Genomic DNA, 27,141 nt, shown 5'->3' on the forward strand with positions numbered 1-27,141 from the left:
CAGCAGCATTTATGCAATTTCCAACTGTATAATGGATTTTTTCATTGTTGCCAACCATTTTCAATGGTCGTTTTGCACCACGCCGGCAAACTATATTTTGCTTATCTTGATCACCAGAGATGCCAATTTCATCAAAATTCCACAAATGGCATGGAGTGTTTTCATTGATACCTGCTGCGCTGAATATTTTCTTTGCAGTGTGTTGAAATACTTTGCTACTATTTCTTGCGTGCAAGAAGCGGCTCTGAGTGATGAAATATTGCCTATGGCTCTGATGCTCAACCAACAACTCCACTGGTTTATGAAAAGGTTATACCAATTTCTTCCTGGTGTACTTTTAGGAAACAAATGAGATTGACCTTGGTGTTGCAAATAGTCGGTAACTAGTGTGATGACGTTATTGCAAGTTCTACCAAAGCCATAATTTGATGATCTACCAAAACTATTTTAAGTTGTTTTGAAAATCTCATGCTTGAAACACTGCCAATTGTTTAACCTATGTCAAGGACACGCCTGTGAAATGTTGCTACTGGTATGCTGAATGATTTAGCAGATTTGCTAATTGAAAATTCACACCTTATAAAGTTGTTTTTGTGCTGTATTGTGTATGCATTTATCACATTTTAATTTAAAAAATAACAAAAATAACAAAAATGAACATAAAAGAATAAAGTCACATTATAAAACATGCTTTAGTAAATTGGATAGGCTTCTTCAACTTTTAGAACAGCTTCTTTGTGGTATTGAGGTAACATGAAACTCGCAATATTCAAGCGAACTTATATAAATTCCAGAACAAGGGAACCTTGATAGTTTTCGCTTAAATCGCATGAAAATATCACTTTTTAATTCAAAACCAATAAGACACATTGTTCTTTAAAATTTCAAAATATTTGCAGAATTGACCTTGTTGTAAAAGGTGTTTCAGCTTGTTATAAAAAGTGTAAACCAGCATGATGGCAGTGATGCAACCTATCAGGGTTTAAAGTGTGAGCTTGGTGACCATCAAATACTTACCTTGTGCTTTATCTGAGAACATGATACGCTGCCACTTTTTAAAAATTCAAAAACTCAAGTCCTATCCTTGAAATCTTTGCAGAATTTAAGGCAATCAGGGATATTTTTTGAGAAAGAAGTGGCTTTAATGCAGCAAAGTACAATCAAAGATTAAAGTGTTTGGCAAGATGTCTTCAAACTGTGTGGGCACTAGTATTACCACTAGGAGGCAGTTGAATAAGAATTGGGAACATAAAATCCTAAACCCTTCACAGCCAAATAACATATCATGTTGTCAGTTTTAGAAGTTGTAAATTTTAGTCTTCAAGTTTTTTTTCAACATGGCACAATAAAGTTTGACTTTTCAACATTAACTTCATGTAACAATACAGAATTTATCAAATATCTTTGCTAAAACTAACATACCATTTATATATATATATATATATATATATATATATATATATATATATATATATATATATATATATATATATATATATATATATATATATATATATATATATATATATATATATATATATATATATATATATATATATATATATATATAAAAGTGTAGACTTCCATTGTTTTTGTATATACAAATGATTTACTAACCACTTGTTTCATATATTTAAAAATAGCTGTGTGTTTAATAGACACAACTTTTTTTTCTTCGAGGTTTTGTTTTTATAAACCTCATAAACCTTTATTAAAAACATTTTAAAGAAAAAAGTCAGAAGCACATTTTAAAGAACAAAGTAAGAAACACATTATAAAGAACAAAGTTAGAAGCAGATTTGAAAGAAAAATTTGGAATAAAATGTAGATGCTTTAAGTATCTACTAAGAACTTGTACTTTAATTATAAGAAACTCAACTATGAAATCTTGACAATTTTTTTTTAATTAACCAAAAATTGAAAGTTAAAATAAAAAATACCAGCAATTTCCCACATAATGAAAACTTCATTGTCCATATTGCTCCCTAAAATAATATTAAAGCAAATCTATTTAAAATTGAATTTAAGATTGAGTGAATTAACTACAGTTAATTCACCCAATCATAAATTCAAGTTTAAATGCAGTCATTTTCCGCTGTAATATAAATTCCTTCAGTCAATGTGACTCATGAAACCCATACAGATACCTCTATCAATATGACATAGTTTAACTTTAAGACAATTGAGTTGCCTCCTCGTCTGTGATGACCTTCTCGGCCTTGGAGGTGAATTTACATAGATATAGATATATCTATGTAAATTCACCTCTATCTTTATCCCTATCTTTATGTATTATATTGGTATCTATATATGTATCTTAAAAAAGATACATATATAGATACCAATAAAGATACATATCTATATATGTACCTTTATCCCAAGGGATAAAGGTACATATATATATATATATATATATATATATATATATATATATATATATATATATATATATATATATATATATATATATATATATATATATATATAATATATATATATATATATATATATATATATATATATATATATATATATATATATATACTTTTATATATATACTTTTATACATATATATATACTTTTATATATATATATATATATATATATACTTTTATATATATATATGTGTATATATATATATATATATAGAAAAATATATGTATATGTATATATATATATATATAAATATATATATATATATATGTATATATATGTGTGTGTGTGTATATATATATATATATATATATATATATATATATATATATATATATATATATATATATATATATATATATATATATGTATGTATGTATGTATGTATATCACACCCTGTTAATTCCCACTCCTCCTTGTATTAAGCACACAAGAGTATTTAATTCATAAAAAGCAATTTTTAACTTTTAATTTAGTAAATTGACAATATGTTTAAGAATTATAACTATATAATAATTATATAAGAAATATTTATTAAAATATTGTAATATGTAATGGCAAAACTATTATAAGTCAATAAATTCAGACCTCAGTTAGAACATTTTGATTCAAATAACATTAAAATAAAATAAACTATTATGTATTACAACATGTTCTCCAGTAAGATCTTGCAGCAACTTGATATTAGAAAACATCAATCTGTCTTTAATAGCTCTATGATTTTTGAACTAAAAAAATCAATTTATCAAAATATTATTATGTGAAATAATTTGACTTATACCAATTTTTAATTAAATGTAATCAATTAAAATACATAAATAATTATAATACATTAATGATTTATAAAGAATAAAACGAAAATACCTTGATAAAGCCACCTTCCTCATGTGGGTTATCTTCTTCCTCTGATGAAAACTCGTCACCACGCCTTGCTAAAAAAAAAGTTCTACTTCTTTAAATGTTTGAAGACGAACATCTTTTTAGTAACTTATACTTAACTTCATCTGCAACATAAATATTTTAGTGTAGTAACTTACATTTAACTTCATCAGCAACATAAATATTTTAGTGTAGTAACTTACATTTAACTTCATCAGCAACATAAATATTTTAGTGTAGTAACTTACATTTAACTTCATCAGCAACATAAATATTTTAGTGTAGTAACTTACATTTAACTTCATCAGCAACATTACGAATCTTTTGCACTGCTTCACCAAAGAACTTTCTCAATTTCTTTCTAGAATGTAAATTAAATAATAAGTTAGGGATTGTTTACATTATTATTACTACACTACTGATATTTTAGTTCCTAAGAAAAATCATCACTAAAGGTCATCACAAAAATTATCACTAAAAAACCAGGTGTTTCAATGTACCAGGTGTACTTAAACAATCAGAGAAAATATTTGTAATCATCCCTAATATAAATCCAGATAAATTAAACATACTTTAACAAATCAAGAATGAAACCCTTAACTGCATAAAATGTGACTTTAGGAATTAATGAAAAAGTAATACAAACTCTAAAAAGCAATATAAACTAACAATAAGATCAATGAAATAACTTCTAATACTACTGACAGAGAATGAATGAACCTAAATTTATCTTATAAATTTTTTCTTACTTAACAATTAGAAAAAAGCAAAATTATTCCCAATTATGACACTTTAAAACTAAGCAACACCTAGCAAGTTTTGCATAAAAATTAAAGATTTTATTACATAATTATATTAAAAATAATCAAAAATAATAAATAAAAATATATCAACAGAAGCAGGAGTAATTAGGATTTCTAAGAAAGGAGTGACCTGTTTCTTTAGGATGACAGGAAGAGTATGGCAATTAGATTCAAGAGATAAATTAGAGGAAAAGTTCATTGAAAATAGTTCTGCCTAATCCTTGGAACAAGTAATAAAATCAAATCCATGTAAAAAAGGGTTAAATGGCATTATTAAAGATTTTCCATAAGTCTCTAGAACTGAACTTCTGGGATAGGAGAATTCAATATTTGAAATTTAGAACTTAATAATAACTTAATAATATGAGATTTAGTAATCTTAGAATAATGGATCTTCATTGTCATAAGATTCATGTCATCGTTATCAGATTCATGTCATTATCATCAGATTCACACCATGGTCATCAGATTCACATCATTGTCATCAGATTCATGTCACCGTCATCAGATTTTTTTGCTTTGATTCCTTGCCATAATAAACTGACATTATTTCTTTAGAGAGTTGTTCTTGTGGAAGAGATGAAAATAATGACAAAAAGGAGAAGGATAAAGAATAAGAAGGTATAAATTGAAGGAGGAGCAGCACATAAAAAAAAATAGCACTTAAAAAAATAACACTAGATTCAAACCTGATTTTGAAACAAATAGGTGAGTTGGTACATAAGTTTATGCCCAGGTCTAAACCTTAGATTTGCCAGTCAAATCAAAGGAGAAGAGCCATTAACTGATCATTAAATCTGAAGATGAAACAATCAAATTTAAATTAGTCTTACAAAAAGCAAGTAGATATGGTAAACTTTGTGAAAAGTTACTTCAAAGACCACTAGTACTTGTAAAGGATAGATTTGGTGAATAAATTGGTGATAAATTTGGTGGTAATAATTTTTTTGGTTTATAGTTTTAAATACGTTATTTATGTTTCAATTACAAGAAAACTTAACTCATCACTGTGCATGATATCCAAGCAATAAACAATGCAGTTACTTTATTTCTTCTTATCAACCCAAATTCATAACGAAGGGCATCGTATGTAACCTTGAAAATATAGACAAAAAGTAATAACAGGGACACCATCCATACCCAACATAGCACTGTTAATACTCTGATACAGCTGTTAATGGAATCAGCTTCTCTAAGAACTACAACTGAGCTTGAGAAATCTTATGACTAGCCCCTCTCAGAATCATTAAACAGACTTTTAGAGTTGTACCCTCATTTGAAGATAAAAAAAAGAATTGTACAGCCACTATCAAGTAGGCATAATGATCAACTAATGAGTAGAATCAAGAAGACCCAACACTCATCATCCTAGGCATAAAACTATGTAACACAGGTATAAATCTATGCCAGCCTGTTTAATGAAGGTGTACAAAACTAGTCAACAGAAATTTTCTGCTTACTTCTAAAGTCTTTGTTTAGATGGTCTTTTAAGAAAGTAGCCAAACGCAGTTAACATCTGCCCAAGATGAGTAATTATATTAAGACATTACCTCTAGCCATTACTCAACAAAGAGTCTTAAGAAAAAGGATAATTCAGGTTAGAGTTAACTTCTTATATCATTCACCTAGAAAAACAAATTCTAAAAGGTAGTAGGACATCAGGCAGATATTATTGTATTACATGTTACCAGGTTACCAGTAGCAGATGAGTTGTTGCATCTCGGAACTAAACGGTAAATTTTAGCAAGATTGACAAAATGAAACACAGCAATTTATAGTTTCGGAAGATATTCGGTTACTTTTTAATTTACGTTGCCATCTCGTTATAACAATAAGTAAAAAATCTAATCTCACTTCATTTTGAGACAAAACAAGATTTTATCAAAAAACCTCTAATTCTTTTGCTGTACCAAACTTAATGAAAGTTAATCACTACAATACATTATAATTTCACATTATAATGCATTGTAATGATTGTTATGCAAACAATTCCCTCCAGACAATTAATAGCGATTGTAATTCCTTTTGGAGAATTAAATGGAAAATGATTGCTAATGTATTCCCTAAGAGATTGACTCCGCACAAGGAATTCTCCTTTAAAAGCCGTAGCGCTAAACTCAATAGAGGTTGAAATAACGACACAAGACTACACACAGTTAATATAGTAGTTAGATCTAACAATTTAATGTATAAATATAGAAATAAATGTCAAACAAATAATAAAGCAATTCTCTTTCTTATAATAAATAAGAACACAAAACATCATTCATATACATAGACATATTATAAAATAACATATAATAATTATATATATAAAATATAATAGCTTGTATGTAGCATTACACTTTATACTATATATGTAACATATACTATAATGTCTTATGGATATCATAAATTATAGTATCCATAAGACACTATAGTATATGTTACATATATAGCATATTCTTACATATATAGTATATAGTATATTCTTATTTTCTTATATATATATATATATATATATATATATATATATATATATATATATATATATATATATATATATATATATGTATACATGAGGGCCCTGTGAATCACCTTTTTTGGTTTTGAATCAATTCACAAATTGAAGCAGGCCTTGATTTGCAAATTGACTCGAATCTTGAATCAAATCAGCATTTTGAGGATATCTATGTTTTACTTAAACTTAAATTACCTCGAAATGCTGGCGCAAAGGGATTGGACAATTTGAAAATTTCAAAATATTCATAGAAAGTTAGAGAATAAATGTATTTCCTTTTTGCTTGGCTTTTTACGGAATTTCTCGCCATTTAACAATTCTCATCTCTCCTAATTTTTCAACAATAAAATTTTTCCTGTAACTATTATTTTGTTTGTTCAAATTTTAACTGATTTCTCGTTAGGGGTCGCCCATAAAGTACATATGCCAAAAATTTTGAAATTTGACCCCCCCCCTTCCCCCTGTTGCCATGCGTACTTTTAAGTCCACACCCCCATAAAAAAGTTTGTATGTTTTTCAATAACCCCCCCCCCCCCAACTTTTTTATTTTCAATAAAAAAGTTTATTCAAAAAAAAAAGGTGGAGGAGGTACCTTAGATACTTTATGCGACCCCAAAGCCAATTTGTTTGCACAATTCAAAAACGTCTTCAAATATATATACATATATTTATTTTAATAGAGTTAAATTACATGTCGCTGATAAGTGAGTTTGGCCGAGAAGTTAATGTGTAGGACATTGACGGCAGTGACCGGAGTTTAATGCCCAGAATATCCATATTGTACTATTTTTTTGTTTTAATAACGAATCAAATAAAAATAAACTATACTTAAGGTGGACATTTTTTTCAGTTAGACCTCTTTAGTATTTCCATAAAAAAAGAGATAAGTAATTTGAAAACAAAGGCTAAAACCCAGTTCCGAGAGTAGGCTACCCATACCCCTAATTTGAGGGGGGGGGGGGGGAACAGCAAAATATGTGCCCTTTGCTAATTTAAGCAGCTTTTTATTTTAGCAAAACCTAGCGGTAAAATTTGGAAGATTTTGAAACCCTAATGACACATTTTTTAGGGGGAAACTTAAACCCATTAACCAAGACCATGCTAAAACCTGTTTTTTATTGACTCAAAAAATAGGTTGCCTGAAATACGCCTTACTCAGGGTCATTATATAAGGGGTGGCATGTGTGCTCACAGGATTTTTTGATGTTCCAGATAGGACACTTCCACACATCGTGCAAACTCCAAACTTAAGTATGTTTATACCTATGCCAAATGAGGAGACTTTCAAAAAATTAGGATGGCGGAGGCCTGGGAACAAAAAGCCCTAAAACACTTGCTCCCTGCCCATACGTGAGCGCACTAATGTAGTAAAATTTTCAACTTCACCATCTAAAAGTGAATTTAAATTTATCAACAGATTTTAATTTTTGTAGAAAAATATTGTAAACTACAAATTTTCTGACCCCCAAAATGAGGGCCCATGCATGTGTACATAGAGGGAAACTATACCCTCTACTCCCTATACCATACATCTTTTTATGTTGGCAAACTAAAATCTTTAGTCAGAATTTTAACTTTTCTATTGATTAGCTGGTTAATTGTGATAAATTAGAAAATCAAAGTACGTACTTTTAAATTGAACCCTCCCCCCCCCCCCCCCATACGCTTTTGTATGCTTTTTGAAGACCCCCCCCTTCCCTCCTATGAGCGTACATACTTTATGGACGACCCCTTACTGTTACCGTTTCAAATAATTCCGCGATGCAACACCTTAGTAGCAAGTTAATCATGATGATCCTAATTTTGATCTGACATTAACTTCTTTTTCACTATCAAAAGCATTTATGATTTTGTTAAATAGAAGTTAAATACTGTGATACTTGTACATCAGCGATTGAATAATTTCTTGATCTATTTTTTAGAGATTAGTCAGACTTAACCAGGATACAAATTTTCAAAAAGAAAATTTCATACAAAGTTATTAGAGATAAAGGGGAATGGCACATCCAACTGACTTGGTATATATAAATTTAACTTTACAAAGTTTAATTTGATCAAAAATGTAATAATATAATATAAAAAATATATACATACCTTTTACCCTGAACTTTAATACTAGAAGTTGTTGATGTGTCAGATAACCTACCATCTTCTTCTGTGAGGTCAACAAAATCACTGCATGAAGTGATAAAACACATTAAAAATACAATATTTAAACATTTATGCTTTAAAAATATGAAACTATGTCTTATAACTTTAAAAATATGTAAACTATGTATAATTAAAAACACGAAGAAAAAAAGAAAAAAAAGAAATGTTATAACAATTTTTTTCAAATTGTATCTTCAATATCTGAACTCTTCCATATTTTAACTTTAATCTACTTTATATTTTTGGTTTTTTTAATCATCTAAATAAATCATATATACTGCATATCGTTGCATGAGAATTTTAGGGTTCTATCTGCATTTTTTTATGTTAAAAGAATCTAACAATTAAAGTTTTAATTAGTAATTAATAATAAAAACAAACAACTTTAAAAATATTATGAATAATAATACATTTTTAATAATGAAACCATAATAACATAAACGACTTGTAATTTATAACTATAAAGAATAATAGCATTAAAACATTTTAAAATTAAATATCGAAAGTTAAGCTCTCACAACATCAAAAAATGCAGATAGAACCCTATAATTCTCATGCGACGATATGTGTATGTAATATATGTGTATAGATACATACATACATACATACATGTATGTATGTATGTATGTATATATGTATATATGTATGTAGGGTGGTCGTTAAAACTACCCTTTTTTAAATGTCTGCTCTCACCCTATAAATGTGTTCTATATAATAAAATAATACTATAATTAAAAAATTTTCAAAAAATATTTTTAGGGGTAGCCCAAGACCCTTAAACATCAGACGGATCACTATAATTATCAAAAAAATAGTTCTTCAAAAGTATATCATGTTGGGTCTCAAAAGCAGCAAAATTATATAAAAACTTTAAAAATATTAATCATTAAAAAAATTATTATTTTAGAATTTACTGCCTAGAAAAAGACATTTTTAAACTAAAAACTAAAAATAAATATTTTTACAAAAAAAATTTATTATAATTTTTTTTCTCTCAATGTTTGTTATGTTAATTTTTTTCCATCCAGTGATACCAAAATCTTGCTTTTTAATCAATTTAGAGAAAAATGGAAAGATATTCTTCAATGGCAACAAACCTTTTATAAAGCTGTCAGCATGTGAACTAAATGGAAAAAATTAATTCAACAGATTCATTGTTAATGTCTATTTGAAATCTTGGTTTTTGTGTCAAAAGGTTGCAACTGCAGCATTTAATGACAATCACCAGACATTTAACAACTATGATGATACAGTTATAAAACCTAAGGCCTGAAGATAATAATATATAATAATAGGCACTCTTAAAACTTGAGTAAAGAATATGTGACTCTTGTAAAAATGTCCTGTGTAGAGAAAACATATCTTGTATCAACAATAAAAGTTGATGGAGGTTTACATCTGCTTAAATCACTACTGCTGAACTTTAGAGAACTGTTGATTTCTTACAGTTTTTTTAAAATGACTGACATTGACACTAATTTCCTTGATATTGCTTTTAATAAGTAGTGAGAATGCTAATCATACAAAACTGCTTGTTCATTGGTCAATCTTGTAATGACCTACAACTTTTAGTGTAGAACCATAGTGTCATAGAGCAGCTTACTAAGGATGCATTTGTATTTTCAAAAAAAACCTTGTTGCACCCTAATCTTCAGTATATAATAATTTTCTTTTTTTTTTTTTGCGAAAAAAATGACTGGCTTAAATTGTTGATTTTAAAAATTAAAGCACACAAAATGTATAAACATTGTGAATATTTAAGTCTGTATATATATATATATATATATATATATATATATACATATATATATATATATATATATATATATATATATATATATATATATATATATATATATACACATTGACATACCAATTTTGTCACCAGTATATTAGTTTGAGCACCCAAATTAAATGCCAAAATCTAGTACTTAATTATGGATATAAACTTAGCATAAGTTCTTTGCATTATCAAAAGTAAAGGGAATTATATAAAATATAGGATAAAAGTGTATATAACATGCTCTCTTTTCATTAAGATAGCATAAATTGTTATTAAATGTGATGCCTGCATAAAAAAATCAAAAGAAAATCCTTAGAACATCTGCAGGATTCAAATACTACTACACCAGTACACATTTCTGAGGACGTATGAGGAACTTTTTTTTAAAAACAGTGTCCCCAAATAACTTCTCAATACAACAATTATTTATATAAATAAATACATATATATATATATATATATATATATATATATATATATATATATATATATATATATATATATATATATATATATATTATATGTGTGATAATAATAATAGATGAAAGTGTGTTAAACAACATGCATCTTACCTATTTTCTGCTAAACGTAAAATGTGAAGAGCTAAAGGATTTGTACATTCAGGCAAAGATTCTTCAGCTTTTGATAATGGTATAGTTTCACCTGTATCCAGATTTTTGACTACAACCTGTTCCAAAATTTCCTATTAAATATATAAAATAGTATTTATAATATAGAAAAGAAAAAAATGAAATTTTATAGAATGTGAAAAATGCTGATGAGCAGAAGTTATTTGGTGAGATTTAAAGTACAAAAGAAATATCTTCAGAGTTGCAAATCAAATACAAGGTACAAATTAAAGAAATGTATATCACAAGGGTCCGAAGGGATTTAGTTATGTTGATATTTTATTATTTAAAGAAATTGCAATTTTTATATTCCTGTAAAGAATTTTATAGTAAAAAAATGTTCTTCATAAAATTAAATAATTTCTTTAATTAAAACCTTTCTTAATTCTTTTAATAGATTTCAAGTAATATTTAAAGTTCCAACGCAGTTACACATTGTTAGGATTTCCAACTGTAAGAGTTGTATAGAGTCAGCATCATTTAAAGATAAAGAAGTAATTGTTGTGTAAAGGAATAACATAGGAAATTACACAGGAATAGACATAGGAAAAACCTCTGTTACAAAATGATGTTCTATTATGAGCGCATTGAAAAAGTACGAAGACTTAAAATGTTTTAAAGCTATTCTTTGTTGCGCTTTTTATTTAATTAAAATAAACCATGAAACCTATATCTTTATCTGTTTTGTTCAGATCACCATTTTTGAAGTAACTTTTGAGATTAAAATAAAATCTTAAATTTTATTTTTTGCCTGATGACAACCTATACAAAACAGTTAAGATAAAAACATTTTGTAAGCCCCTATTGTAAGATTGGCTCGCTCGCTTTGCAAACAATATGAAACTGAACGACTTGATTGTTGTATTTTTATTAATCAACTTTCAAAAAAGTGACTATTTGTTTGAACAGACAAACAAATAACATTCAAAAATACTCGTCCTACCATATCCAAAAAAATTTAAGAAACTTACTTAATGGTAAGTAAGTGTGGATAGCACAATGTATTGCTAAGTCTGTGGTGCTGGTGTGAATTTTTTTTTTCTTTCTATTTCAATGTTTTTTTATATATTTCTTAAACTATTAAATTTTAAATAATCTTTTCGATAAAAAAAGCCAAAAGTTATTCTAGTCACACAGATATTTGCAATGGTATTTATCACATCAGATGTCAATTTTTTAAACTAACACATGTATTTTTTGGACCATTGTGGAGCAGTGGAGAAATGTTTTTTATTAAAATTTGTGTACTTGTAATACTTCTGACGTAGTAATACACTTTTATTTAGCAAACTTTTACTTTCTTAAAATTTTAGTATATAGAAATAAGTATTTTAAAACTGTACTAATATTACCAGGATATTAACAGCTATTTATACAATATTAACAATATTATTAATATTAACAATATTATTAATATTAACAATATTATTAATATTAACAATATTATTAATATTAACAATATTATTAATGTTAACAATATTATTAATATTAACAATATTAACAATATTACTAATATTAACAATATTATTAATATTAAAAATATTGTTAATATTAACAACTATATATACAGGTAATATTTTAAACATGTAAGTCATGATATGAAGTTATCCCAGTAAAATTTATTATTTCTGTTGCAGTGCATTAGTTTTGTTTTTTTACCCAAAACTTTCTTGCTTTGGCAAATTTGAGTTAATTCACCTCTTGTTATAGTAAAGTTTAACCAGCTATCCAAAGGGCTCAGTTAGGCAAGGCTGATGGTCCTTCTGGTGTATTTCCTGAGATGTTAAGGACATCAGGCAGTGTGGTTGATCAGTAGATGTTAGATCTTTACAATGCAACTGTAAATGAAGGAAAAATCTTTAATAATCAGAAGAAAAGTTCATACTAATAAAACTATCTGACCAGGAAATGTAGATTTTAGAAAGAGTGAAAAGAAAAAAAGGGCAATGAGGGTTGATGTCCAGATAAATATTGTGATAAAAGATGTAAAAAGATAACATCACTATTATAAGCTAGCAAAGGTTTTCTCCAAAACTTTATCTATAATTCAAAAAATTTTACCAGTAAAAATAAGAAAACTTTATGGGATAACCCTATGTAATATAACCCTTTATTACTCTAAATTCTGGAGTCTGCAATATTTTTACACAAGATCTTTAAATATTTAATCAATAAATCTTTCATTAAGTTGAATCTCTTCTAACTCAAACCATCAAATAAACAAAGTACTCTAAATATAACAACTTACTTTTTGGCAATAAATAATGATTTCAACCTTCTTGCTCAACAATTAATTTGGTAATAGTAATATCTGAGAGATTTATTTGAGTGCAATTAAAGGAAAGATATCTAAAAGTTCTAAAAAACTTCAAACAGCTGAACTTTTAGCACTTTTTTCATTTTAATTCTTTTTTTTAATAAAAAATTGAAAAAGTTAAAACTTGTTTTAAGAAAACTTGTTTTAACTAAAACTTGTTTTAACAATATTTAGTTTGTTTTAAAGAATTCAAAATAAAGTTTATAAAATTATTGAAACTTGTCTCTCAAAGTATAAAAGTTGTCCTTGCTGGATAACAATCTTTTTTTCCAGTATCCAAAGAAGTGTCTCAAAGTTTTGCTGTGAGTCCAATTTTTGTTGTGCGTCTAATTTTTGCTGTGGGTCCAGTATAAATGACACTAACAATGTTAATGTAAAAAAAAATGTGCACATTGTTTTAAAATTAATTTATAATCTTTTAAACAATCATAATCATTTTTTGATCCTCATTTTATAATATTTTTGCTAACATTATTTGTAATGATGAGTTTTTTATTGCAATGATTGAGTGATTTATTGTAAGTAGTTTTTTTTTTTTATTGAAATGATTGGTTCATTTATTGGAATTATTGGTTGACTTATTGTAATAAATGATTGGTTTATTTTAATGATCAATGGATTTGTTTTAATAAGTTCACCAAAATTGTTTGTTTTAAATAAACAATTAGTTTATTTGTTATAAAAGTTCTTTTTTTTTATTACGAATGATTAGTTCATTTATTGTAATGAAAGGTTGATTTACTGCAATAATTAATTGACTTAACTTAAAGATTGGTTTTATTGCTATGATTAGTTTGCTTTAATAATTGATTGATTATAAAGACTGTATATACTTTTCTTATACTTTTATAACTAATCAAACCCAGTAGTCCTTCAAACCTAGTAGTTCTTCAAACCTAGTAGTCCTTTAAACCTAGTAGTCCTTCAAACCTAGTAGTCCTTCGAACCTAGTAGATCCAACAATTTTAGGAACTTCTGACCAAAATTATGGTTCTTATGATTTTATCATTATTTAGTTATTATGATTTTCTGCTTTTGATTTCACAAGAGATTTTTTAGTGCATTGTACTTTAGATGAACTTCAAGTAAGTATAGTTATTTTAGTTATAATAATATTTAACTATAATAATTATTATAATCATCAAAATATAGTTGTTATAGCAAATAAAAAAGTTCTCACTTATACATAATATAACTAAAGTAAATGTTTAGTTTCACAGCCAGTTGACTTTTTAGACCCCAATTAATAATCTATATAACCTTATAAAATTTCCCTATAAAAAAAATTAGTAAATATAAAACAAATTATAAAGTAAATTTAAGAAAAACTTACATCATCTGTTAGTTGTCTGCCACTGATGTTATTGGTAACTGGCATTCCTGATAAACAACAAAAAACATATATATATATATATATATATATATATATATATATATATATATATATATATATATATATATATATATATATTTTAAAATATTTTGTTAAATATATTTTTTTAATATTCATCTCTAATCATTTTATTTCATTAAAATAATAATAAATGTCTGATTTATTTTTTATTTTAACTGGTATAAACAAAGCATTAAAAAGATTTGTGTCCAAAAAACTATTAAACTGTTATTATTTTAATACTTTTGTTATTGCAACAGTGAGTTCAACTTTCATATTATTGCATCAGTGAGTTCAACTTCCATATTATTGCAACAGTGAGTTCAACTTCCATACTTTTGAATAGTACAAATAGATTATTTTTTATTATACATCCATTTTTAAAGCTAGATAAAGCTATTTTAAGGTTTGTTAAACTTATATCTATATGTTTTATTTGATATTAATTTAAATAACTTAACCTAATACTTTATGCTCAACGATTTATTTTTGTTAATAATTTTTATCTCTTTTTATTGTTATTAATAAGCAAATAATGATAACAACAACAACAATACTAACAATAGCAATAATAATAATAATAATAACAAAATACTATTAATAATAACGAAATAATAATATTAAATTAATGATAGCGAAAAAGTATTAACAATGGTAAAAAATAATTGTAGTTCAAATAAACAACTGTAAAACTAAAAAAAAAAATTTAAGTTAAAGCTTCAAAACTGAACATAAGACTGAAAATATATATAAGACTGAGGCTTATGTTTTAAACAAACTGTCAACTTATAAAAATTCTTTAGAAATGCATGAAAACTGAACATAAGACTGAAAAAAATATAAGACTGAGGCTTATGTTTTAAACAAACTGTCAACTTATAAAAAATCTTTAGAAATGCATGAATATTCCTGACCAGAATTATAGGAGAACAACAGTGATGACTTAAAACCATATAGAAATTAAAGTACCATATAGTTAAGTCAATACAAAATATTATTTGGTAAATATTTTATACTGAGTTAAATATTTCAGAAAACTTTTTAATTTTTTAATAGTTTTAAAAGTTATGATTAATGTTAATGCAAAAGGTTTTAAAATAACATTTTATCTAAGAGGAAAAATGAATTGATTCCAAGCAATAATTTGAGACATCTAAAGCTATTGGTTATGACAATCAATATTTTATCCTCAATTAATTCAAACTCATCTTCTTAAAACGTTTTAGGAAAAAAAAAACTGTTTTAAATGTGTTTTTAAAAGAAATTGTGGTTTTTAACAAACCATTTTAATATTTTCACTAATTTCCAATTTTTCTGAATGACTGGGTATATATGAATAATAATTGTTTCCTTTTTTTACTAAACACCTTTTTATTTTTAGTGAACACCTTTTTATTTCTTTTTTAAAAAAGAAAAACTAAAAAGAAAAAAGAAAAATTAAAAAGATTGTTAAATTATTCTTAATAAATTTGTATTAACAAAAAATTTAATTATAAATTTGGAAACAAAAACGATAAAAATATGAAAATCAAAGAAAATAATAACAATTTCACCAAAAAGTACGAATCTTTAAAAAACTAAAAATGTAGTTGTAAAAACAAAAAAAACATTTTTGTAAAAAACTTTTGGTCAGTTAGGCTGTATATGTAAAATAAATTACTGTAAACTAATAATGGATACACAAAACTTCTTTACTATGTGAGGCATGTTATACTTTAAGTATTTTTTACTGTTATCATTGACTTTAACATATTTGTTTTTTGTTTTTTTAATTTTAAAACAATTTATAAAAATATTATTCATCAACCTCCACTTTTAAAAGCCATAAGATCTTCATTGCATACCACATTTAATGAATTTCCACTTTGAAGTACTTCATTCATTTCATTTGTGCTCGGACTTACACGAATAAATGGTGATAAATCCTCCACATGTTTTGGTTCAGACACAGCTACATTTATTGCCTAAACAAAAGTAAATGAATTTAAATGTATTTAAGAAAATCGCAATACTTAAGACAAGTGTCAGAAAAAATAGCACTTGACATAATAAAATTAGAAAACAGTTCCTTAGAGCAATAATTATATAAAAATATTTATAATATACAATTAATTTTATTTACAGAGAACATTGCAACACTAAAAATACAATTTAAGGCAAATTAAATTTAATGTTATAGAAAATGAAAACATTAATAATAAATGACAACTTACTTGAATCTTTGCTTGCTTTTTCTTTCGTCTTGGTGGAGCTACAGGTACAGCATCTACTGTTTCCAGATTGTTAGAAGCAGTATTAAGTAATGCTGTCTCACAATTTATAAAGTGCTTTTCTTCAACATAACTTTGGCCGGGCTGTTCTATAGTACTATGATTGCTTAAATTATTTTCAAGCATTACATGTGAAGAAATATCTGAAGTTATTGAATTATTATCTATATTTTTATTGGCAGAAGCAAAATTATTTTGATTGGAGGATTGGTAGTTATTCAGATTTGAAGAGTCCTGCCTAATAGGATCATACTTGATCTCGTGAACATCGTGTTTAATTAGACAATTATTTGTTAATTTTTCTTCTATATTTTTATGTGTATTATTTTGTGAAACATTTTGATACTCTGTGAAGGAATTTGTAATTGGAATACTTGCAGAATCAGATTCAATACACTAAATAAAAATAACAAAATATTTATAAAAAAATATATACATTTATAAGAAAAGTAAGAGGTACTTATAACATTTGATATACATTATATCAAATAATGTCTTATTTTTGATTATTTTTTGTTATGCTTTATTGTAAAACTTGAATTCAAAACTCATATTCTTAACAATTGACTAGTTTAAAACTTTTAAGTCAATTATTATTGCATTAAAATTTGCATTATTGCATTAAAATTTAGATAATTGCATTAAAATTTGCATTATTGCATTAAAATTTGCATTATTGCATTAAAACTTACATTATTGCATTAAAATTTGCATTATTGCATTATAATTTACATTATTGCATTAAAATTTGCATTATTGCATTAAAATTTGCATTATTGCATTAAAATTTTTAAAATTTTGCATTAAAATGGATTTTTTTTTTGACAATAAGTTTGTCAAAATAAAAAATATCAGAAACTTGGTCAACTCAATAAATTTGATTTTAAAAGAGGCATTAACTTTAAATTCAAAATTTACAAAGTTCTAATGGGTTATTTTTTTGTTGTTTCAAAAAAACTGAAATTGTGATTCAAAATTATTATTTTCGCAAAAGATTTTTGATATGAAAATTAAAGCAGGAGCAATAAGGCAAAAAGTGTTTAAGCACGTTGGATTTTGTGTAAAACCACTAACCTCTCCTGTTGCCTTCAAAATTTTGTTTTTTTAGTTCTAAGACATGATCAGAACCCATATTACAGAAAAGAATGCTTGACTTGTTGACAGTGAAATTCTTCTTAAGATATTGCCAGGAGGTAATGCCTATTTTTTTCAGTCTAATCATTGTAGCAACGTATATCATCTGTTCTGTGTCAAACACGCTCATTCAAGTGTGTTTGACACGGAACCTTGGCAGCCATTGCAGATGTAGTTGCAAGAAAGAGTGGCAGCACTTTTTTTTATAAGAAAACGTGAACAAAAGTGTATGCTAATATCTAACGTATGTAAACTTCAAATTATGCAATGTTTAAACATACTGAAACATGTATCAAGTTTCACAGTTTTACTTTCACTAGAAAACTGCATTGCAGCAACATCTCCATTGGAGCAAAACAATTGAATTTTCTACATCTATATGATTAAGTCATTTGTACAAAATTAGCAAAACTTTGAAAAGGCTATGAACGCAGCAGAAAGAAACAAAACTTTAATGCTTTGAATTAGCTGTTTGACATTACTTCCTTTAAGCAGTTACAAAATTGAACACAAGATTCAGAGTCACATATGCAACATACGTTCACAACAATGGATGCTGAAATAATTGGCTGTTAAACCAATGGTCAACTCATGAGTAGGTAATAAATGAAGCAATTTTACACTGCCTGTTAGGGGTTTTAGGCCATCAGAATAAATGCAAGAAGGGCTAGAATGGCTAAGGAGTTCCAACGTGCATTACTGATGTTTGAGATCAGTTGAAACTTTACAAAGGGTATCTCATTCATCTCAGTATAGTGACGAAAGACACGAGTGAGATGGTAAAGAAACTTCATGCCGTCTCTCCAGCTGCCTGTTTCCTTAATCTCATTACTATTTCTGAAGGTTGATTTTAATTTATCATAATTGCTCATCAAATCCTTCTTGAAATGTGTGCTGGGTTATGCTTCCTTTTGCTCATTGATGCTGTAATCTCATCATCCTAAGAAGGTTCTTTGCTGTTTTTTTCTAATTTCAGACCAATCAGGTGGTGCTGAGCTGGTTATATTGTAGCTGTACCTTCATTATCACTATTTTTAGCTGTACCTTTGTTATCACTATATGTAGCTGTAACTTTGCTAATCCAACAATATCTTCAGATAAAAATAGCACAGTATTACAAGACATAGCTTTGAAACATTAAAAAATATTTTGAGCATCAAGAGCCAAACAAACCTATTAAATTGCACATGATCTAGTTCTTTTAATTAAATACATATTCAACCGAAAATGCAGAAGTTTCAACAGATGTTGCTTAAACAAGCTGTTACAGGGCCTAGAAACAGGAACTGACACATTGTCTGCTTATAAAAATTGTAGTGAACAGCATTAAATCACACACGAGGCATAGCCCAACAATACCATCTGTTGACATATTGTCAGTCACAACATCCTTATTGACACTGAACTCTTGTTCATGGATAGGCATTCGTTCCTTGAATGCCTGTCCATGACTCAGAGTCAGAATCAACTTAATGACAGATAACAACTCTGGATACTTTTTTATGTCAAAATCTTTGAAGTAAAAATCATCTAAGCGTTTATTTTTTTGATTATAGCTAATGAAAACATCCCTGATTTATTGCAAACTCTGCTGACATAAACTTTGAGAACTGGTTGATAACTTTGTCCAAATTAGAAGCAGGTAAAATTTCAAGTAAGATAAGATGATGCAGCAATGTTTTCATTTGACTCCATTTTTTTTTTAAATGTGATCTGATCATAAAAATTTGGCAGAAAACAAGTATTCATGTTAACAACCACAGAATCAAGTGGGCATCTTTTGAATAACTTTTCAGCAGCTGAAATCAAAATATGCATGCATTGAATTTTAAATTTTTCAATATCCTTCAAAATAACTTTCATCATTCTTTCTTAGCTTTGACAGTTTTGAGCAAGTCTCAATAGTTTCAGATTTAATGAACATCTTAAGAATACCCTTAACCTACTGCTCAAGATCACCATTGATGAGGTAATGTTGGACCATCTGTCTGATAGAGCTTCAGAAACAATTCAAATATGCTCGCCAGGAAGCTAAAGAACTGGAATTTTACAAGGGAAGGTTTCTTTTAAACAGCAATTACAACAAACTTATATGATACGCCAGATGGCAGTTTGCTTTTAGACAGAGCCTCCCAATAAATTACAACTTTTATAATAGAAGGCCAAATACCAACTAATCTTTCTGCTACCTTTTTGTCTTCAACACAACTGGTCGCGAAAAATGAAAGCTGGAACACAGAACCTTCAGTGATACTGATAAAGTCACTTCTTCTGGCAGGGGAATCGTAAAATAAGATAAAGCAGCTTTTGAATGTCTTCTAAATTTCCCAATAAGTTGATTCTACTCTTTTTTTAAAAGCACCCTGAATTATGTGTTGAGAACAGCAGCCAATTTCAATAAGTTTAGATAGTTCATGTTTGTCACGTTTGCTTTGAACATCTCTGTGAAATTTTAAGTTTACACTGGGTCCATTCATAGAGACCTGAATAACCTTGCTGATAATAAGAACATTTATCACTTCATTAAAATGATTCAGCAAATCAAATCTGGTACTATGTCCCATAAATGAGGAATCCCAATACCTCACTTCAAATTTTATTTTTTCTTCATTCCAATATCGGATGAGTAAATTTTATTTGACAAGTTTGAGTTTTCTTGTTGAGGGATTCATCAAAGGACACAACAAGCCAGGGAGACAGGCTTAGTTGTTGTTTAAGTATAGCTTTGAAATGAGGCCAAAAACCATGAGGGATGCTATATCCAACTTTATTTGGTCTTATTTAAAAAGATTTAGCAATCTCACTGTCAGAAAACATAGCTTAGAACAAATAAGTGGGATCTTTGTTTGAATTGTTGGAAATTTTATTTAAGCAACAATGCAATGCCTGCATAATTAATGCACAAATTTTATCAGAACTTGATACAATGAGTTCTAAAGATTGTGGCTTCATAATGTGTCCTTTTGAGAAACTATCAGTTATCTTTAAATTAGACTCTTCCACTTCCACAGGCGATTTAAAAAAAACAAGAGAAATTGCTTGCAACTGAAATATGCTTTTTTCCTTTTTCGTGACTTTTTAGTGCTTGAATACCCATGTTCGAAAGTTCAATTATTTTATGGCATAATTTGCACTTAGCCTGTGCATTAGCTTTCCCTTTCTTTAATCAAAATGAGGGTAACTGTCTTTGTTTAACCGTGCTTCTTTAAAATAAGCCTTTTTTTAATTATAGAAATAGTTTTAAACTATTTCTATAATTAAAAAAAGGCTTAAAATTGTTTTTTAAAAAGTTTTTTTTATAATTAAAAAAAAACTCTAAATTGATCATTAAAATATATATATATATATATATATATATATATATATATATATATATATATATATATATATATATATATATATATATATGTATATATATATATATATATATATATATATATATATATATAAATAGTTTTATAAGTAAAAAAAACAAAACATTATTGTAATAATAAAATAACAACCGATAATATGAATAAAAAGTGTTTATTAAAAACAATCGCTGGTAATTAACAAAGTAATTTGTTACTTGATTCAAAAGTATTTTTCATAATATAAACATATTAGAAAATATCATAGCTGCTTATTCCAAATGTAATTTAACTAAGAGTTAATATGTAATTAAGAGTTTTTGTTTCTTATGTTTACTTGTTTATTATGTTCTCTTTTATTAAGATTTTTTTTTTTTAGTTTAGTTTGCTGTTATATTCTTTTAAGTTTTTGCTTAGGTTTTCAGCTCATTTTTATTACAATTTTTAAAAAATTTAAGATCTATGGTCAAATTGTGTGTTCATATAATGGCGTGCGATCACACGCCTTCCTGTGAAACATTGTAGAGTATTTTTTTAATTGTCAAAATAAATTAATGGGTAGCACCAACAAAAACATAATTGCTTAACTGTAACACGAGTAACTTCTCAATAAGAATTCCATTTTCCCTGATATCTGGATTTCTTTTCCCTGACTATCTGGTTAAAAAAAAAATTCCCTGACTTTTCCAGGTTTTCCATGACTTTAGCCAAAATTAACTAATTTTCAAGGCTTTCCAGGTATATATATATATATATATATATATATATATATATATATATATATATATATATATATATATATATATATATATATATATATATATATATATATATATATATATATATATACATATATATATATATATATATATATATATATATATATATATATATATATATATATATATATATATATATATATATATATATACATATATATATATATATACATATATATATATATATATATATATATATATAGAGAGAGAGAGAGAGAGAGAGAGAGAGAGAAAGAGAGAGAAAAATGAAGCCACTGTTAACCAAAATTATATTTGTTGCGCTCTTTTCCTTTAAGACTTTTCAAACATAAAGAGGTCACAAACGAGTTCTAAAATTCAAAAAACAGTTGTTGTTTTTTTATATTTAGTTCATATATATATATATATATATATATAGATTAAGAAATATAGATTAAGAAATATTACTTTCCCTCTGAGAATTAGAGAGTTTTCCAATAAAAAAAATTTACTTTATTGGAGAACCTGAATAAAACTAGAAAAGATAATAAAAAAACAATCTTTCAAAGAAATTTATTTAAATAAACAACATTTTCTTAAACAAAAGATTTACAATAACAGCAAAAAAATTTTTTAATGTAATACTGTTATGTAATAGTAATATTGATATAGTAATATTGATAATATTGATATATCCATATCGCAACTAATTTTATTCCATATCGCAACTAATTTTATTCCATATCGCAACTAACTTTATTCCATATCGCAACTAATTTTATTACATATCGCAACTAATTTTATTACATATCGCAACTAATTTTATTACATATCGCAACTAATTTTATTACATATCGCAACTAATTTTATTACATAAAAATTTACAAATTTAAATCTCCTTAATCTAATAATTTAAAAAATTGTACCTTGCGAAATTTTTCTGTTGATCTAAAACAAAGACATAATAAAAGTAAATTAATATTAAAATATACATCATCATATAATATTTATAATATATTCAAATAAGTTAAATAAGCATGTCTACCCAAATATATAAATTAGCATATTACATACTTTAAAAAGCATTTCATATAATATATAATTATATAAAAACATTTTTTTTTTCAATTTTTCAAAAAAATATTGTTTTAAAATAATTTTATAAAACATTTTTAAAATGTTGTCACAACTGACAATATCTCCACACGTTGTGGAGATTTTGTCAGTCAAAACTAATATAAACTTGCACTATGGTCTTGCACTAGAAGACCTATAATTACAAATGAAAAGGCTGATAAATAATTGATAACAATAGACTCAATTAGAAATATTAGTTACCTACTGTTAAACATATTTATATATATATATATATATATATATATATATATATATATATATATATATATATATATATATGTATATATATATATATGTATATATATATACATACATATATATATATATATATATATATATATATATATATATATATATATATATATATATATATATATATATATACATAGATCAGTCCTTGTTTTAAAGCATTACGAGTAGAGCGATTTACGCCTTAAGCGATTTTACCTAAGCAGTAAGTGATTTCGGTTAAGCAACATTTTATCATTTTTTAATTTTTAAATTATTCTATAAGCAGTAAAATAAAATAAGCAATTAATTTTTAAAAAAGTCACATTAACTTTTGAATGAAATTTATGTTTTGTTTTTATTTTGTTTTTATTTTATTGTAATGATTGATTTTTTAAACTTGAAGCAAAGATCATAAAAACATAATTTAATTATGATAAAAAAATATACAATTTAATTTAAAACTAATTTAATAAAAATATCTAATTTCATTCTGATAAAAAAAAATATAACTTAATTTTGATTTTAAGAATATATAATTTAATTTTGATTTAAAAAATTTATAAATCAAAATTAAATTATAAATATTTAAGTTTATTAAAATTAAACTTAACTGTCAAATTTATTTAACCTTTAATAGTCCATGCCATATTATTACGCAAATTTAAAGTGGTTTCTAAATGTTCATGCCATAATATTACGCAAATTGAAATTGGTTTCCAAATATCCATGCCATAATATTATAGTTTTATGTATTTTCTTATATTTTGTTTGTAGTTCATCAGTAATTATACATCTAATCGCCACAAAATTTATTACTAAATAATTACAGAGCTTATTTTTCAATAATTTACTTTTAAACATGTTCAATTTAATTTTAAATATTGCCAATAAGGAAGTTCTTTCAGTGCAAAAATCAAATGAAAAGATATATTTTATGAATGATTAATGAAAATGATAATAAAAGATTAATGCTCAGAGAAGATGTGTGGTTTCAAACACAAAATTTGAAATGATTCAAGATATGAAAAAACAAAATAATTTCATTTGCTTTAAACTTTTAATGAATCGCTATTTGCACGGAAAGAACTTCTTTATTAGCAATATTTAAAATTAAATTGAACACGCTTAAAAGTAAATTTTTTAAAAATAATTGAATAAATTTACCAAGCACCTTTGATGTATTTAACAACATATTAACTAGAATAAAAATTATTTGAAAATAAAATTCCCTTATTTGACATAAATCTCTTAAATTTATTTATTGACGTTTGCCAATAAATAGAGATACGCGAGTCAACATTCATTTAAAAAAAAAAAGATATGTCGCGCCCTGGGATAGTTAAAAAATAGTTGGCAGATCTGATTGTTTTAAGATTATTGTAATGCATTTTTTTTTATTAAATAATTTTTTATTAGAAAATATATTTCCATGATGAAACGGTTTGTAATTATTTTTTAATAGCTTCTGTACTTAATTTGCCTTAAACTCTAATCTGAATATTTTTTTCAATAATCGCCTTTTATTACATGCAATAAAGTACTCAGGAAATTTTGTAGCAGTTTAATTGTAATTATAGAATCAATTAAATTAAAAATTTAATTGATTCCATAATTACAGCATTAAACTGCAATAAGCATTTACAGTTGCTTTGTTTTTTTTGGCGCATTATTTAAAAGCGCTAATTGTCAAAACTTGTAAAGACTCGTGGCCAAGTTGTCAAAAGAAAGTATTATATATGTGATCATATAAGGCGTGCTATCGCACGCCTTTTACGCGAAGGCCTGCAAAATGAAATTTTTAATAAACGGCTGCATCAAAAATTTGCACAAAACATAAGTTAAATTTTTTTTTATAATGCAAGTTAAATCGCAGCAATTATTTTCTAATAAACGATAAATACAGCAATACAATTTTAATAATAAAATAATAAAACTTTTAGTAAATAAATTAACTTAATTTTTTTATTTGATACTTTCTAAGTTTTTTTTAATATTAATCATTTGTAGTTGCAAAGTCAATGAAATTTGTTAATATCAAATATTTTTTAAAATGCAATATTAAACTTAATTATTTAAAACTAAAAAAAAAGAAATAGAAACATTCCCTAATAGTAATAATAACAAAGCTGTTAAATAACATTTAATTCCTTTTGTGGTTATTTATATAACTACAGTAATTTAAAAAATTTAACGTCTTTAAAAAATAAAAAAATAAAGAGAATTTTATGACGTCAAATATGACATCATTTTATGACATCAAAATGTTAAGCGAATGCATTAAGCATTTTTCATTTAAAACAAGGCCTGATATATATATATATATATACATATATATACATATATATATATATATATATATATATATATATATATATATATATATATATATATATATATATATATATATATATACAACCCGTAGATGTTGTCCGAAAGTTTTTTCCATATTTTGTTGACAAAAAGTAAAAATTAAAATGCAAGACCAGAATTTTTTTTTTTATTAATTGATAGACTGCCTGCCCCAACCAAACCCTCAGTCGATGTAGCAACACTCCCTAGCAGGTCAGGCTAAAAGATAGTAGATGTGGCAGCGCTCCCTTGCGGGTCAGGCTATTTGTCAGTCGATGTAGCAGCACTCCCTTGCGGGTCGGGCTATTTGTCAGTCGATGTGGCGGCGCTCCCTTGCAAGTCAGGCTATGAGACAGTCGGTGTAGCGACGCTCCGCGCATGATTTACGGTGAAAAAAAATAAAAATAAAAACATTTTATTAAAAAAAATAAAAATAAAAGCATTGTTCGTATTGTTAAAAACATTCAGAATGTTTTTAAAACATTCTTGTCAATTAAATTTGCGTTTTTGTGGTTTTTTTAAATAACGATTTATTTGTAATTAAATTAATGGTTTTTACTTTCATCCAACACACAAATGTTGGACGAAAGTCAAAAGTAATTGAAAGTGACGTATGTGTTGGCGTAAGAATCACTTTTTTCCTTCCGCTCTTCCCAAAGAAAACAAACTATAGATCTATATATATATATATATATATATATATATATATATATATATATATATATATATATATATATATATATATATATATATATATATATATATATATATATATATATATATATATATATATATATATATATAGAACTCTTATATGTTGTCTGTAAGTTTTTTCCATATTTTGTTGACAAAAAGTAAAAATTAAAATGTAAGACCGGAATTTTTTTTTCTTAATTGATAGACTGCTTTAACAAAACCCTCAGTCGTGTAGCAGCACTCCCTTGCGGGTCAAGCTAAAAGATAGTCTATATAGCAGCACTCCATTGCGAGTCAGGCTATTTGTCAGTCGATGTAGCAGCACTCCCTTGCGAGTCAGGCTATAAGA

General features: G+C 26.0%; 1 protein-coding gene across 1 annotated transcript in view; it reads right to left on the bottom strand.

Annotated features, from left to right (window-relative positions):
* The window catches only part of LOC100208593 (WD repeat-containing protein 44), a 48,372-nt gene that overhangs the window by 14,525 nt on the left and 6,706 nt on the right, over positions 1-27,141 (bottom strand). Inside the window, exons 2-11 of the mRNA XM_065788574.1 lie at positions 23,306-23,327; positions 17,102-17,554; positions 16,696-16,852; positions 14,829-14,875; positions 11,122-11,252; positions 8,710-8,790; positions 3,606-3,673; positions 3,298-3,365; positions 3,081-3,161; positions 1,941-1,985 (exon numbers count right to left, since the gene is read on the bottom strand). Coding sequence (XP_065644646.1) covers positions 1,941-1,985; positions 3,081-3,161; positions 3,298-3,365; positions 3,606-3,673; positions 8,710-8,790; positions 11,122-11,252; positions 14,829-14,875; positions 16,696-16,852; positions 17,102-17,554; positions 23,306-23,327 — 1,153 coding nt within the window. The remainder of the gene's footprint in view (positions 1-1,940; positions 1,986-3,080; positions 3,162-3,297; positions 3,366-3,605; positions 3,674-8,709; positions 8,791-11,121; positions 11,253-14,828; positions 14,876-16,695; positions 16,853-17,101; positions 17,555-23,305; positions 23,328-27,141) is intronic.

The sequence above is a fragment of the Hydra vulgaris genome, chromosome 01 (genome assembly GCF_038396675.1).
Source record: "Hydra vulgaris chromosome 01, alternate assembly HydraT2T_AEP".
Lineage (NCBI taxonomy): Eukaryota > Metazoa > Cnidaria > Hydrozoa > Anthoathecata > Hydridae > Hydra > Hydra vulgaris.